Source organism: Ranitomeya imitator, chromosome 4 (assembly GCF_032444005.1).
Source record: "Ranitomeya imitator isolate aRanImi1 chromosome 4, aRanImi1.pri, whole genome shotgun sequence".
NCBI classification, from domain to species: domain Eukaryota; kingdom Metazoa; phylum Chordata; class Amphibia; order Anura; family Dendrobatidae; genus Ranitomeya; species Ranitomeya imitator.
The window spans coordinates 438987217-439004150 of NC_091285.1; the positions used below are offsets into that span (position 1 = coordinate 438987217).

Here is a 16934-nt window from a genome sequence, read left to right on the forward strand (position 1 = left end):
ACATGGGTGGATGGGAGTATTCATTAGCCGGCACCTGTGCTTTAAATAAATAATTAAAAAAAAAAAAAAAACAGCGAGGATTCCCCTGTATTTTTTATAACTAGCCAGGTAGCCAGGCAAAACTGACATATGGGGACTGCAACCCTCAGCTGTCAGCTTCAGCAAGAATAGAGGAGAATATGAATAATAAAGTCATCAGCAAGCAAACGAGTCAGTGACACATTGCTGGAGTCAGGCCCTTATATTATGCTGCTCTTAGATTAGGTGGCAAAAAAACTTTTGACAGTTTTCCTGTGGTGGATATGAGGAAGGAAGAAGAAAAACATGCATAAAATATGCAAAATTTACGCTTCTAATTTTGGATCTATCATATGCTTAAAACGCTATCTGAAGCTCATTTGGAACGGAATTGTGGTTTTGTGAGGCATTAGCTTGAAAGAGTGGGTCTTAAGATGTGTCTATGCATGACAACATTTTACCCAAAACATTAGTCCAAAAGTAAGACAGCCAAGAAGTTGTAAAGTTAGACCAAAGTGTTGTATTCAGTGCATTTTCTAATTGTCTAGTCTAACTTTATACTGTCTATAAATTAGACAAGATTGATGCTTCTGACCCAGTATTTGTGTATTACATGCTCTTTCTAAATTTGAAATTTGTACATTTTTACTTTTCTCAAGAAGTCGTGAAACTAGTACAACCAATGTCTTCTGATGCTTTTAAAGTTATTGTATGAATAAAATCAACCATTTTCCACACATTTTATTTATGAAAATTTATTGAAATCCTGAAATTGTGTGTGTATATATATATATATTAAATATTTTTTTTCTTTAAATACTTTCATTTATTTTCTTTTACTTATAAAAAAAACCAAAGCAGAAACTTCTTTAAAATAAATAGGATGTTGGCAAATACACAAGTGATGTTTACAGAGAATTCTTTTTCTTTGAGAGAGAGCTACCTGCTGCTATAGTAATATTCTAACATAAACTGTTTATTACTCTTTTTTTCTTTATATCCAATACTGTTTTTTATCCCTTTTACTGCCAGAAGAGTGCACAAACTATTAGTCTTCAAGGATTTTACATAATCTAATTACACACTGAAATATGGAGTTAGAGATGCCTTTTCATGTTAATGAAAGAATATTAATATTTTGTTATGAAAACACTTAGGAATATCTCATATTCCTGTCTAAATGGTTTCTTCTATCTACCTGATTTAGCAAAAACAATGTTGCAAAATTGAGTCCAATGGCTAATCAATATCAATAGAGAAGATGCTGGCTTCATTATACTGCAGGATTTTCTTATCTGGAATGTTGAGCAGAGAGGAACCTGGCAGAGAAATACTAGAGGTAAAGAGATTTGGAAAGTAATAGGAGGAAAGTCAAGTTTGACCACAACAGAAGATTGGTATAATACAGTGTAGGGATTAAAAGGTTATTCTCAGATAAGCAGGAAAACGGCAAGGAAGGATAATGGAAATGTATCCTGATTCATGGCAAAAGTAAGGGATTTACATAAGACTGGAGATTAGGGAAAGGAGGGAAAAGAGACTGAAGAAGAACAAAACAATATTTCATCCAGCTCGAAATTCGCTAAATGTTCCACAGTAGTTAGAGAAGATCATGGAATCCAAAAAGGCTCCTTTGCTTTAATCAGAATAAATTAAAATTACAATAATCTCCTTGCTGCAGCTACAGGCTTACATAGCGCGACTTACTTCTGGCAGAGAAATGGTGAATAAAGCTGAAATCTCCCCAATTACATTTCAATGTAACAGAAAGTAATGGCTCGGACAAGTCTCAACCAGTCAGATTGCTCCCTGCATTAGGAGACCACTTGATGACGTATAGAATGTGCACACAGGAATAAAGCAAGATGCTAGCTGGATATCACACCTCTGATCTGAAACTCAGCAGCAATAAGGCACTCTCCAATACGAGTGTCTGCACTGCACAATCCGTGCCGAGGCAGTGCCTTATTGCAACAAGGAAAGCGCATATTTTGAAATTGGCATGAGGCTACAGTTATGGCATGCCCCATATCTCAGACGCGTTTTCTTAGCAGACAGTATGGGGTTCCCCAAGGTTCATTCCTGTTTTATTGACTCCATTGGGGAAGTGAAGGCACAAGGACAAAATGTTACATAATATTGCTTATGCAGGCAAGTATTAGTGTGCTTGCCTTGATGTCCCTCTAGCTAGCCACACAAACACACACACACACACACACACACACACACACACACTAGGTGCAATGAAAGGTGTATCCCAATGAATCATGTGCTTTCAAACCCATGTGACAATACTAGAGAATCATCTCTCATAGATATCTCTAAGAAATGAACTGTCTGTACCACTGGCAATGACTGAATATTACATAGAGTAAGGGACTCGAGTCATATCAGCAGCACAAAACATTTCATCAATGCAGAACACTTGATGAGAATGGTGTCCAGATAAAGCATGTGCCTTATTGCGAGGGGCAGGTAATTACCACCATTAAACGAGGACACTTGACTTTAACATCTGAAGGACTGTTTATGCCAACTAATACCTTTCAGTCACTTTAATCCTTTTTCATTGCTAAAAGATCTGCAAAACTGTTTTGATTTACATTTTTAAACCAAAGTAAAAGATCTAAAACTGGAGGAATCGGTAGATTGGTGACAGGTAGGATAGCATTCAGCAGAATATCATACATACATGTAGCAATTCTTTAGTAATCATAAAAAGGCAATTTCCATTTGCAACCTCATGGTAAATCACTGTTAGCTAATCAGTCCTATAACAGGTTGAGAACACCATATCTTTTGATCATATAGATGTTGTAATAATCTTTTGCATTGTTTGCACTATTGTTGTTATGTGCTGTACAAATGCCAAGTCATTTATAATTGGTGGCATAATTCATATTTAGCCTGCTAACTACCCTTTCACTATAGTATGCAACCTCAAAAATATTCTATGTGTCTTCTCTTGTTGGGCATTAAATGCAGATCTCTAGCAATAGAAAAGGTCATAGGTTACAAGGGAGTTTTGAGTGGAAAGGTAGGTCCTCTACACCAGCAGCACTTGCTCCAAATAAAAATTCTGCAGATCCTTCTTGAGGCAACATGGTGTGGCCTTTTAGATTTTGACTTCCTCCTCTAGGAAATAAAGTAAAGTCTGGAGTGAACTGCTGGGGAAAATGTGGTGACCCAGGTGCTGGCTGAGGCAAAGAAGGTTGAGAAACAGAAATCGGACGACCATCTTGCCTAAGTCTGTTAAGGGGTAGAGCATTGCAGTTGTTTGGATGGGACACAATGGGAACTGTCTGAGGAAGGAGAAGCGACCTGGAAGAACCACAAACCTGAGTGGTTCGGTGTGTGCCTGGACTTAATGCTAAAGGTGAACTCCCAGGAGAGTCTGATCTCTGAAGTGGAGGTGGTAACACCCATAATGGCTCTGAAGCTCCAGTTAAAGGCTGACCCGGTAATTGGGGTTTCAAGCCTAGAGATTGTCTAAAAGTGGGACTTGGGAGTTGCTGATCAGAATTTGATAGTCTTGGTTGACAAGGAGAATCTTCTTGTCCTAGAGACCACTGTGATGTGTCAAAAGCAGCAGGAGTTGAGCTGGTAGGAAGCAGCTTTTGTGTTGGACCCTTGTCAAAATATGGTACATTATATGGTGGTCTGGGACTCACACAGGCTGCTGCAGAAAAACCCGCCAGTTGATGTACATGATAAGAAGACTGCTGTGACAATGGTGCCTCAGCTCCTGATATGTGTAAAGAAATAGGTTGTCTCTGCGACTGTTGGAATTGCCGAGCTGTTACTCCTAATGCAGAATTTGGCGGTCGGAAGATGTTGGCTGGTAGCCGCTGGTGAGTTAAAGGTATAGCAACTGATGTAGTAGCAGCTGCTGCTTGTACCGGTGCCTGAACCAGAGGTGTCCATATTACAGGAGTTGGAGGAGTTGAAGCAGAGTCTGGCTCTGAAAATGTACAGCGGGGTCCCTGGGCCATCTCACGGTCATGTTGCACAATCTGCTGAATAATCTCATTTTCATGGTAGTTCAGCACCCCTGAACGGAGGTCATGCTGCACCTTATGTAGGAGAAGAGAATTCTTTTTACCTGAAATAAAGACAAAATTCTATCAATTACAGTCAACAAAATCAACACCATTGACTGTCACCAACAGCACATGAGTTCTATGTTTAAGTACTGTACAAGAGCATAACAAATGTGCTTTAACTTTGTACAATCTCACTTTTAACTCTGTACTCTGTACCCCTGTTCACAATCTCACATCTCTCAACTCAGTTAATGATTCTACAATATATTTCAATAAAAGAATGACCACTATTTGAATTGGCATTAACCTACAACCCTACAACTCTTTTTCTATAATCACTTGACTCTCTTCTCCGCTTAGTTCCACAATTTAAAAATAAACTGTCAGCTTTGTTATGCTGCCTGAACCACTGGCAGCATAAATCACAGACCAGCTCCATTATTCCAGCCATATACAGTGGGGCAAAAAAGTATTTAGTCAGTCAGCAATAGTGCAAGTTCCACCACTTAAAAAGATGAGAGGTGTCTGTAATTTACATCATAGGTAGACCTCAACTATGGGAGACAAACTGAGAAAAAAAAATCCAGAAAATCACATTGTCTGTTTTTTTATAATTTTTTTTGCATATTATGGTGGAAAATAAGTATTTGGTCAGAAACAAACAATCAAGATTTCTGGCTCTCACAGACCTGTAACTTCTTCTTTAAGAGTCTCCTCTTTCCTCCACTCATTGCCTGTAGTAATGGCACCTGTTTAAACTTGTTATCAGTATAAAAAGACACCTGTGCACACCCTCAAACAGTCTGACTCCAAACTCCACTATGGTGAAGACCAAAGAGCTGTCAAAGGACACCAGAAACAAAATTGTAGCCCTGCACCAGGCTGGGAAGACTGAATCTGCAATAGCCAACCAGCTTGGAGTGAAGAAATCAACAGTGGGAGCAATAATTAGAAAATGGAAGACATACAAGACCACTGATAATCTCCCTCAATCTGGGGCTCCACGCAAAATCCCACCCCGTGGGGTCAGAATGATCACAAGAACGGTGAGCAAAAATCCCAGAACCACGCGGGGGGACCTAGTGAATGAACTGCAGAGAGCTGGGACCAATGTAACAAGGCCTACCATAAGTAACACACTACGCCACCATGGACTCAGATCCTGCAGTGCCAGACGTGTCCCACTGCTTAAGCCAGTACATGTCCGGGCCCGTCTGAAGTTTGCTAGAGAGCATTTGAATGATCCAGAGGAGTTTTGGGAGAATGTCCTATGGTCTGATGAAACCAAACTGGAACTGTTTGGTAGAAACACAACTTGTCGTGTTTGGAGGAAAAAGAATACTGAGTTGCATCCATCAAACACCATACCTACTGTAAAGCATGGTGGTGGAAACATCATGCATTAGGGCTGTTTCTCTGCAAAGGGGCCAGGACGACTGATCCGGGTACATGAAAGAATGAATGGGGCCATGTATCGTGAGATTTTGAGTGCAAACCTCCTTCCATCAGCAAGGGCATTGAAGATGAAACGTGGCTGGGTCTTTCAACATGACAATGATCCAAAGCACACCGCCAGGGCAACGAAGGAGTGGCTTCGTAAGAAGCATTTCAAGGTCCTGGAGTGGCCTAGCCAGTCTCCAGATCTCAACCTTATAGAAAACCTTTGGAGGGAGTTGAAAGTCCGTGTTGCCAAGCGAAAAGCCAAAAACATCACTGCTCTAGAGGAGATCTGCATGGAGGAATGGGCCAACATACCAACAACAGTGTGTGGCAACCTTGTGAAGACTTACAGAAAATGTTTGACCTCTGTCATTGCCAACAAAGGATATATTACAAAGTATTGAGATGAAATTTTGTTTCTGACCAAATACTTATTTTCCACCATAATATGCAAATAAAATGTTAAAAAAACAGACAATGTGATTTTCTGGATTTTTTTTTCTCAGTTTGTCTCCCATAGTTGAGGTCTACCTATGATGTAAATTACAGACGCCTCTCATCTTTTTAAGTGGTGGAACTTGCACTATTGCTGACTGACTAAATACTTTTTTGCCCCACTGTATATTTAACTCTGACACCCTCCTGGGTTTCACAAAAAGCATACTTTAAAACGGGGTCTCATGATGATGAGACAAGCATGACTGTTTCAAGAGGCAGTTCCATGGTGACGCTTCCCTTAACTGACATCCCCTCACTATGTGGGTGTACAGGGAGATACCTTTCTCTCAAGGAGAACAAAGAGCAGAGAAGGGACCTGCCTCTTGGACTAGTCATACTAGTCTCATCATCCCTGGCTGGCATTTTAAAGTATGTTTTCTTTAAAATGCTCTTGTGTTTCAGAGTGAAACATACATGGGTAGAATAACAAAGCAGGTCTCAGATTCATGCTTGTGGAAGTGATCTAGAGAAAAATATATGTACTTTTCTTGAATAATTTAGCAGATCTCTGATTCATGCTCCCATGGTTCTTGTTGCATGAATCCCATTAAAATTATGATAGGCTTTACTTATTACTCTTCAAATCACAGCTCATCATCTTCACTCTCAACCCTATCACATCCCACATTAATTCCCAATCTTACAACTCTGCTAAGCACAGTGCTGACAATCTTACCCTCTACTAGTGCACACTTTTATTGTGAAAAAAACCTCTGAGAAAAAAACCATCAAATAGGCACAAAACTTTGCTCATGTGAAAAATAAAATCATCCATAGTAAAAATAGTAAAAATTACAACTCAAAACATCAAATTAATTCTTCACCTTCTTTACTTAAGTATGCAACCCAACCTTAAGTATTCCTTTGCCAACCTTCTCTTTGAACTTTTTAACTCTCATGTTACTCCCCCATGCAGAATTCAAGTGCCCAACAGAAATCTGCTTTCTAAAATACAACAAAGACAAAATTTATCTTCCAAACATTCACTCTTTCTTAATATTTAAATTACTAAACATGGCAGTGAACTGGTGAAAATGTTGAGCAAGGAGTGATTGATAGCAATGGTAGAGGAGTTGAATGGTTTGGTTAAAATTAGGAAATTTTGTTCATGTTGAGGGTTAGAAACCTTGAGAGGAAAAAAGAGATAGCAGATTTCATATATCCATTTCGTTAAATATGCTCAGGTATATTAATCATATGCTTAATTAATCTTACATGTTACTCATTGAGAAAAGTACTTTTGTAATTTATAATTCTTGGTTAATGCCAAATCAAAATATCAACTCACCAATTCGGTCCAAGCGGTCTAATGCTACACTTTCAAATGCCCGTCTCATCATTGGATACTCCTCCAGAACCTCATTAAAGTGGTCTACACTCAATGAGTACAGTCGGCAATATGTGTCTGCTTTTACACTTGCAGTTCTCCTTCCTCGTGTCAGCAGGCAGATTTCTGAAAAATGAATTTTAAGACATATTAGTCTTATTAAAAACAACTGTCACTAAACTGACAGGACAACATTTTTTCTAAGTTTATACAAGCGATTTTCAGCGAAAGTGGTTCAATTCTTGTTTGCCTGAGTCTACCCCAGCAGGCTCTATTTTTGCACTAGTAGATGGTGAAGCAATACTCACTGATATTTCGCTCTATGCATTTCAAATTTAATATCAGAAAATATATTGATAAAACTGCAAAAATAAAGTAAAGTATCAATTGGCCATATGTACCTTCAGCATGAATAACATTTCTGCTACTGTGATTGAGAAATGTCTGTGCATTTAAAGAAGCACTCCTCCCATCAAAGTTTTTATCCTCTTAATATATTGCAGTCATCATATTTTATGGCACTGTGTACTTGCAATTGCTCATTTTGCCTTTCTACACAGATAATGCTTATCTTTTCTCTGTTCTACAGTTGTGCTCAAACGTTTACATACCCTGGCAGAATTGTTGCTTTCTTGGCCTTTTGTCAGAGAATATGAATGATAACACCAAAACCTTTTCTCCACTGATGGTTAGTGGTTGGGTGAAGCCATTTATTGTCAAACTACTGTGTTTTCTCTGTACATAGAAACAGGATGTCTCTAATCCCGGCATGAGTCATGCCCATTTTCAACTCTTTTCTTTTGGTGATATACTGTATATCTTTGCTATTCATTTTTCCCCATAAGTCTTACAAAAAGGTTAAAAAAAATGTGGTAAATGCAGTGTTCTTCCATTTCACGTGAAATCATTTTTAAATAAGTTTTTTTTTTTAATGAACAGGAAAACATACAGTACATGCAGTATTGTTACCACTCAAATTATTACAATATGCATACATACTTACGGCTTAGAAAGCTGTAAATTGCTTTCTTGTACAAATATTCAAATAATTTTTGCATTTTTTTTAGATATTTTTCATACGCTTATTGATGGGAAAAAAATGTCACTTCTTTTTAAGACTACAAAGGACCACTAAAATTAATTTTTAAATTTGTTCACCTTTTTGTAACAATTATTTTTATATATTGGGATTTTTGACAGGGGTAGTGGGGTTACTAACAGTGATTTAGATTGGCAGCGGCATTTTTTCCCCCTGATGTTTATTATTAATTTATTTCAGACATTGTGCCTCCATAACATCATAAAAGAACTTTGGTGGGCATTAAACATTGAAAAACTTTCTTATATTATCTGATTCACTTGTAACTGGGGGTGCTAACCGTATATTAGCTCCAGTTATAGTGCAATTTTAGCATAGCTGACTCTTTCTACTAAGACTCAGCAGCTGTTGCTCTTTCTCTACATCCTTTGATCACATTATCACTGGGTCCAGAGAAGGAAGCACTGTCAGCACTTCCTATACTGTATACTGTGTATGCAGTGATAGGGAAGGCAGAGACTGTAATAAACCCTCTTCTCTAGGGTAAGTCTGGCTGTGTCTGACAGCCAGTTCCCTGTTTTCGCACAATCTCATGCAGCTTCTATACTATACAGAGCCATGTTAGGACATCACATCAGAGTTTAATGCAAACTGCTTGGATGTTTAAATTCTATAGGTGTCTGAAAGTAGTTAAGTTCTATCATTTGAGTTTAGGAAATTTGGACACTCAGTAGGTGAGTCTAAAGCGCTGACACTAAGCCTGTGAGATCTTGGGTTTAAAAAAACCCTATCAAAAGGCATGATGATACTCTTTGTCTAGGGTGAGAGAATTGACTTGTGATTGGATCTCACAGCTGTAAAACCCTATAAAAGACTGAATGTGGGATATCAAATTGAGTGTGCATATGGTCAAAGGAAGAAATTACTTCATGTGAAAATGTGAGTAAAGTGAACCTGACAGCAGTTTTGGCCGATACGAGTTACGGCCATCACCTTTCAGGGCTTATATACAGTGGGTATGGAAAGTATTCATACCCCTTTACATTTTTCACTCTTTGTTTCATTGCAGCCATTTGATAAATTCAAAAAAAGTTCATTTTTTTTCTCATTAATGCATCCCATCTAAAAAAAAATCAGAAATGTAGTAATTTTTGCAAATTTATTAAAAAAGAAAAACTGAAATATCACATGTTCATAAGTATTCTGACCCTTTACTTAGTATTGAGCAGAAGCATCCTTTTGAGCTAGTACAGCCACAAGACTTCTTGGGAATGATGCATCAAGTTTTTCACACCAGGATTTGGGGATCCTCTGTTATTCTTCCTTGCTGAACCTCTCCAGCTCCGTCAGGTTGGATGGTGAACGTTGGTGGACAGCCATTTTGCGGTCTCTCCAGAGATGCTCAATTGGTTTAGGTCAGGGCTCTCACTGGGCCAGTCAAGAATGGTCATATAGTTGTTCTGAAGCCACTCCTTTGTTATTTTAGCTGTGTGCTTAGGCTCATTGTCTTGTTGGAAGGTGAACCATCGGTTCTGAGCACTCTGGAAGAGGTTTTCATCCAGGATATCTCTGTACTTGGCTGCATTCATGTTTTCTTCAATGACAACCAGTCATCCTGTCCTTGCAGCTGAAAAACACCCCCATAGCATGATGTTGTCACCACCATGTTTCACTGTTGGAATTCTATTGGGTAGGTGATGAGCAGTGCCTGGTTTTCTCCACACATACCGCTTAGAATTATGGCAAAAATGTCTATGTTCATCTCATCAGATCAGAAAATCAAATTTCTCATAGTCGCGGAGTCCTGCATATGTTTTTTTTAGCAAACTCTGAGGGCTTTCATATGTCTTGCACCGAGGAGAGGCTTCCGTCGGGCCATTCTGCCATAAAGGCCTGACTGGTGGAGGGCTGCAGGGATAGTTGACTTTGTAGAACTTTCTCCCATCTCCCTACTGCATCTGTGGAGCTCAGCCACAGTGATCTTGGGATTCTTCTTTACCTCTCTCACCAAGGCTCTTCTCCCACGATTGCTCAGTTTGGCTGGACGGCCAGGTCTAGGAAGACTTCTGGGGGTCCCAAACTTCTCCTATTTAAGGATTATGGAGGCCACTGTGCTCTTAGGAACCTTGAGTGCTGCAGAAATTCTGTTGTCACCTTGGCCAGATCTGTGCCTTGCCAAAATTCTTTCTCTGAGCTCCTTGGCCAGTTCCTTTGACCTCGTGATTCTCATTTGGTCTGACATGCACTTCGAGATGTGAGGTCTTATATAGACAGGTGTGTGTATTTCCAAATCAAGTCCTATCAGTTTTATTAAACACAGCTGGACTCAGGGCCATATTTGGCCTTCATGCTGCCCTAGGCACTTTTCGTGTTTGCGCCCCCTACTGAGTCTGTGCACACAACATCTTTTTAATGAAGATATACTCTGTAAAACGCTTTAAAAAACGCTTATTAAACACTAAAAGAATGAACGTCTGCACTTGCTGCGCACAGATTCAGTCTTTTGAGCGTATTTTTAACACCTTCAGCTTTTCAAAGTCATCTATAGGAATATGCCCCCTAATCCCCATTCTAAAGTGTCAGCCATCCCCAAATCCCCAGCCTCCTGGCAAATTTTAGCCTGGGGGCAAGCACATATCAGTGGCCCATGAGTAGCGGCCCATCGTTAAAAAGGTTGTCCGATCTTAAAGGGAACCTGTCACCTGAATTTGGCGGGACTGGTTTTGGGTCATATGGGCGGAGTTTTTGGGTGTTTGATTCACCCTTTCCTTACCTGCTGGCTGCATGCTGGCTGCAATATTGGATTGAAGTTCATTCTCTGTCCTCCGTAGTACACACCTGCGCAAAGTAATCTTACCTTGCACAGGCGTGTACTATGGAGGACAGAGAATGAACTTCAATACAATATTTCGGCCAGCATGCAGCCAGCAGGTAAGGAAAGGGTGAATCAAACACCCGAAAACTCCGCCCATATGACCCAAAACTAGTCCCGCCAAATTCAGGTGACAGGTTCCCTTTAAGCTACAAGTCTAAAGTTACTATATGTGAATCCATGTGCACTGTGCGCTGTGAGGATTCTCTGGTGCTGGTGGTGGGAGCAGGGCAGCAGGCAGTTATGTGATTAAGTATGTGATGTGTATATTACCAGCCACATTACAACTAAACTGTGTCTGGCCTTGCTCAATACAGGTGTATTAAGTGAGGCTGAGCAAGGCTAGTTGTATGCAAATCACATACCTGCAATTACACGCTCGGCGAATCACGACAGCACTGCGAGCAATGTGGGGATTCACAAGTCTGCAGTCACAGAGTGACTTGTAAATTAAAACTGGGCAACCCCTTTAACATGTTTACCTGCGGCTGCTTCATAGCCTATCTTCCTACTACTGCAATGCTTGTCTGAGAGCTGCTCAATGAAAAACCTGACAGTACTCGGATCAGCTCAGATGAGCATTTCTATTGATCAGACAAATCACATATTATACTCATGTATTATTATTTTTAAACTGGATACACATTTTCAGATATGTAGTAAAGCAAAGTATGTTATGCTTCTCATCATTAGCTAGGATTTTTTTTTTACAATGCTCTATACTGGTCACACCTTGACCTGCCTACAGAACCTCAGATATCACATATGGAACCATATAATTTTCAGTTTTAACATAGGCGTGAAGCACATTATGGTTTGCTACATGTGTACATGATCAGAACCAGTAGTAGAATGAAGTGACAGAGCCATCAGTAGATAAATGCAGCAATAGAACCACCATCAGTAGATAAATTCAGCACCAGAACCACCAACAAGTAGATGAATGCAGCGATAGAACCACCATCAGTAGATGAATGCAGTGATAGAACCACCGACAAGTAGATGAATGCAGCGACAGAACCCCATCAGTAGATGAATGCAGCACCAGAACCACCATCAGTACATAAACTCAGTGCCAGAACAACCGACAAGTAGGTAAATGCAGGGACAGAACTCCCATCAGAAAAATGCAGCGACAGAACCACCATCAGTAGATGAATGCAGTTGCAGAACCACCATCAGTAGATGAATGCAGCTACAGAACCACCATCAGTAGATGAATGCAGCTACAGAACCACCATCAGTAGATGAATGCAATGACAGAACCACCATCAGTAGATAAATGTAGGATCAGAACCACTATCAGTAGATGAATGCAGAGTCAGAACCACCATCAGTAGATGAATGCAGGGTCAGAACCACCATCAGTAGATGAATGCAGGGTCAGAACCACCATCAGTACATGAATACAGCATTAGAACCACAGTCAGTAAATTAATACAACATTAGAACCACCGTCAGTAGATGAATGCAGCACCACGCTTATTACGGTGGTCAATTTCAGGGTTAGATCAGCCCCATGATACACTTGTATGACATGAACATGTACCTCCCAGTATGTCCTTAACAATGGTAAGGAAATACTAGGAGTTGTTGTTAACTTCATCATCAGACTGTGGACTAGAGATGAGCGGTGTTCGAGTCGAACTGTATGGCAAATTCAAATTTGAGCTGTTTTGGGCGGTGTTCGAGTCGTTCGACGAACTCAAACAATTTGCTTAAAATTCGGCTGTTTGAGTTTCTGTTCGATCACTGTTCATTCACCAAAAGCCTAACTTGATTTGCACATTAAAACTGCTTATAATTGTTAATAGACTGTTTCAGTGTATAGTGGGCGGGGGATAGATCTGTGCTGAAATGATGCCAATCTCCATTTTTTTTTCTTTCTCACATTTACAGTGGGGTGGTGCAGTCTCTCAGCCTATCAGCAGTGCACACACACAGCAATGTGCATGTGATACACACAAGAAAGGGCATGTGTCATTGGCTGTATATGTCACATGTCCTTGCCCTATAAGAACCAGCCATTTGCCCCGTCGCCACCATTTCCTCAATGCTGCAGCTTAGTGTTAGACGGCACTGCTGCTGCTGTGGGCACTAAACAGTCTAAGAGTGTTTTTTTGGAGCGAATTTTCAGAGAGATAGGTTTAGGGAGTCGGGAGGAGTCGGGACTAGTTGTAATATCAGCCCTTTTCAGGGTAGGTTACAGCAGTTCATAGCACTGTTTGCCAGGCAGGTCTGTGCCAGTGCTGTGCAAGTGTTTGTCACAGCATTTGGTGTAATCTAGCTCAGTCAATCCTTTTCGGCTAGTAGCATTGTCTGATAGTCATCTGAGTAGCCGCCTGTGAAGCTAGCTACACCGCCTGTGTATCTCAATTTTTACTGCATCTAACCCAGTTAATAGTTTTGGGCCTAGGAGCAGTGTCTGCACGTCAGCAGAGTAGCCCGCCTGTGAAACTAACTATACCGCCTGTGTATCTCTATTTTTACTGCATCTAATCCAGTTAATAGTTTAGGGCCTAGGAGCAGTGTCTGCACGTCAGAAGAGTAGCCCGCCTGTGAAACTATACCACCTGTGTATCTAAATTTTTACTGCATCTAATCCAGTTAATAGTTTTGGGCCTAGGAGCAGTGTCTGCACGTCAGCAGAGTAGCCCACCTGTGAAACTAACTATACCGCCTGTGTATCTCTATTTTTACTGCATCTAATCCAGTTAATAGTTTTGGGCCTAGGAGCAGTGTCTGCACGTCAGAATAGTAGCCCGCCTGTGAAACTATACCGCCTGTGTATCTAAATTTTTACTGCATCTAATCCAGTTAATATTTTTGGGCCTAGGAGCAGTGTCTGCACGTCAGCAGAGTAGCCCAGCCCGCCTGTGAAACTAACTACACCGCCTGTGTATCTCAATTTTTACTGCATCTAATCCAGTTAATAGTTTTGGGCCTAGTACCACAGTTTGGTCACTCAGTTCTGCTCGGTTTTCATCCATCGGTTGTTGTTTACTCCAGCCTTTCTTGATTTTAGAAGGGCATAATATGCCTATATCTGTGTCTCCTCCTCCTTTTACTCCTCCACGTCTTTTCTTTTCGCATGACTATATGTAGTTGTGACTTTTCCATGTGTTTGTTGTGTCTTCTGAGCAGTTTGTCAGCTTTTGAACACCTTTTAAGGTGTTTTCTATGTGTTTTCTATGTGTTTGTATGTGTTTGTGTTTGCCTGCCATTGGTTTCAATGGGGTTCGACGGTGTTCGTCGAACATTCGACGAGCTGAACTGAACCCGAACACTAGGGAGATGGCTCAACACCACTGTGGACCATACAGGAACCTCACTACTTATGAGATGTACTAAGCCCTTTGGAGCTAAACTTTTCGGTTGTTGGCCGGTGTCCTGCAGCCCCTGTTTTGTGTGTTTTTTAAATGTTTTTAATATTTTTGTGTGGTTTACATATAGTGTAATAAAATTAGATATATTTTTTATGGCGATCCCTGCCTAAATTCATGATGGTCTATTCTCTCCTTTTCTCACGGTCAGTGTTAGGCAGCGCTTTGGACGCAGCACATGTCTGCTCCGTCCAAAGTGCTGCCGGCTTTTGAATGTATATGATTCCTAATGGGTTCATTGAACCGTACAGAATCACCGCATCCAATATATTGTACGGGTGATATTTATCTTGCGGAGACGGAGCGTCTCCGCAAATTTAATAGACATGCTGCATTCCATAAAGACGCGCCGCAGGGAAGCCTGAGGCGTCGTTGCATGCATATTGGAGATGGGATTTCATGAAATCCCATCCACTATGCTGTAACATCTGGCCGCTGCGTGTGTACGTAGCATCCAACCCGCAGCGAGTACTGAATGTGGGAACATACCCACATACTCTCATACACACACTCTTAGGGCTCATACTCACATGCAAGAAACTCAGACGGAGTCTCGCACATCAATACCCGGCACTGCCACCGGCACTCGGATTGGAGCGTTCAGCTGCATGTATTTCTAAGAAGCTGAATGCTCCAATCCGAGTGTCGGCAGCAGTGCTGGGTATTGACATGTGAGACTTGTCCGAGTTTTTTGCATGTGAGTATGAGCCCTTACACACTCACAAACACACTCATACACAGTCATATACACACACACACTCATATATACACACACACACACATATACACACACACTCATATACACACACACAATGCCGTGCAGCTGCCCTCGTGGACTACTAACACCATGGCCCATTCCCTATACACAACAAATTATAGATCTCTAATCTTCAGCAGCTCAGCTTCTGCTCCTCATCAGAGCACTGCTCACCATTTTTCACACCGGCCACTGCATCGCCGCCTCTTCTGCCCCACTCTGCGTTGCCAGCAGCAGTGGGATGAGGTCGCAACATGATGACCTCATCACTCTGCTGCACGCTAGGCAGTGGCGCGGGAACAACCGCGATGCTCTGCTCTGTGCCGGATATCATGCATTCAAATGTATTCGCATCTCAAAGAGGTGAATACATGTGGATGCATCATGCAAGATCAGGAAGGAGTCTGACAGCCAGGCCACAAATTAAGTTTTGGTGGCCACAATCAAAAGTACAGTGCCAGTCCTTTGGTGGCCCTGAACAGCTGCCTGGGGACCGGCCCAGGGGGAAAATGCATCCCTGCCACCCGGCCCAGCCCACCACTGCCAGCCTCCCTTGTTCCCCAGTATACAACAGCTCCAGCTTCCCCTATCACCAGTATATAGCAGCACCAACCTCCCCTGTTCCCCAGTATATAACAGCTCCAGCCTCCCCTGTTCACCAGTATACAGCATCAGACTCCCCTGTCACCAGTATATAGCACCAGACTCCCCTGTCACCAGTATATAGCACCAGACTCCCCTGTTCCCCAGTATACAACAGCACCAGCCTCGAAGTGAATATGGAGGGGCGCTCCTGACTCCAACCCTCCCCCCTCCAAAAAGACAACAGATTTCATGGGTTGTCTAATGGAGGGGAGGTTAAAAAAAAGTTCTTCTCTGTCTTGGTGCCGCCCCTGCAGCCTGGCGCCCCTAGGCATGTGCCCTCCAGTGCCTAGTGGCAAATACGGCCCTGGCTGGACTCCAATGAAGGAATAGAACCATCTCAATGAGGATCACAAGGAAATGGACAACATGTGCCTTAAATATGAGTGTCTGACCAAAGGGTCTGAATACTTATGACCATGTGATATTTCAGTTTTGTTTTGTTTTTAATTAAATTTGCAAAAATTACTACATTTCTGATTTTTTTTCAGTCAAGATGGGGAGCAAAATGTACATTAATGAGAAATAAATAAACTTTTTTGTATTTACCAAATAGCAGCAATGAAACAAAGAGTGAAAACTTTAAAGGGGTCTGAATACTTTCCGTACCCACTGTACAGCATTCTGTAATGCTGTATATCTGCCCCCAACCCGACCTGCAAGAGAAGAAAAATAACTTTTATTATACTCACCTGCGGGGCGGTCCGGTCCAAGGGGTGTCACTCTTCTTTGTTCAGTGCCTCCCATCTTCTTGCTATGCCTTCCTCCTGCTTGCTTCGTGTGGATGACACATCCCTGCATCTCCACACAGTCTCCTCGGCACCATGCTCCTGCACAGGTGTACTTCTCTGCCCTGTTGAGGGCAGAGCAAAGTACTGCAGTGCGCAGGTGCCTGGGCTCTTTGACCTTTTCCAG

General features: G+C 41.4%; 1 protein-coding gene across 1 annotated transcript in view; it reads right to left on the bottom strand.

Annotated features, from left to right (window-relative positions):
* Positions 1 to 765: 765 nt before the first annotated feature.
* Positions 766 to 16934, bottom strand: part of HCN4 (hyperpolarization activated cyclic nucleotide gated potassium channel 4) — a 421667-nt gene continuing 405498 nt past the window's right edge. Inside the window, exons 7-8 of the mRNA XM_069765634.1 lie at positions 7288 to 7452; positions 766 to 4120 (exon numbers count right to left, since the gene is read on the bottom strand). Of these exons, the coding sequence (XP_069621735.1) occupies positions 3024 to 4120; positions 7288 to 7452 (1262 nt within the window). The 3' untranslated portion in view covers positions 766 to 3023. The remainder of the gene's footprint in view (positions 4121 to 7287; positions 7453 to 16934) is intronic.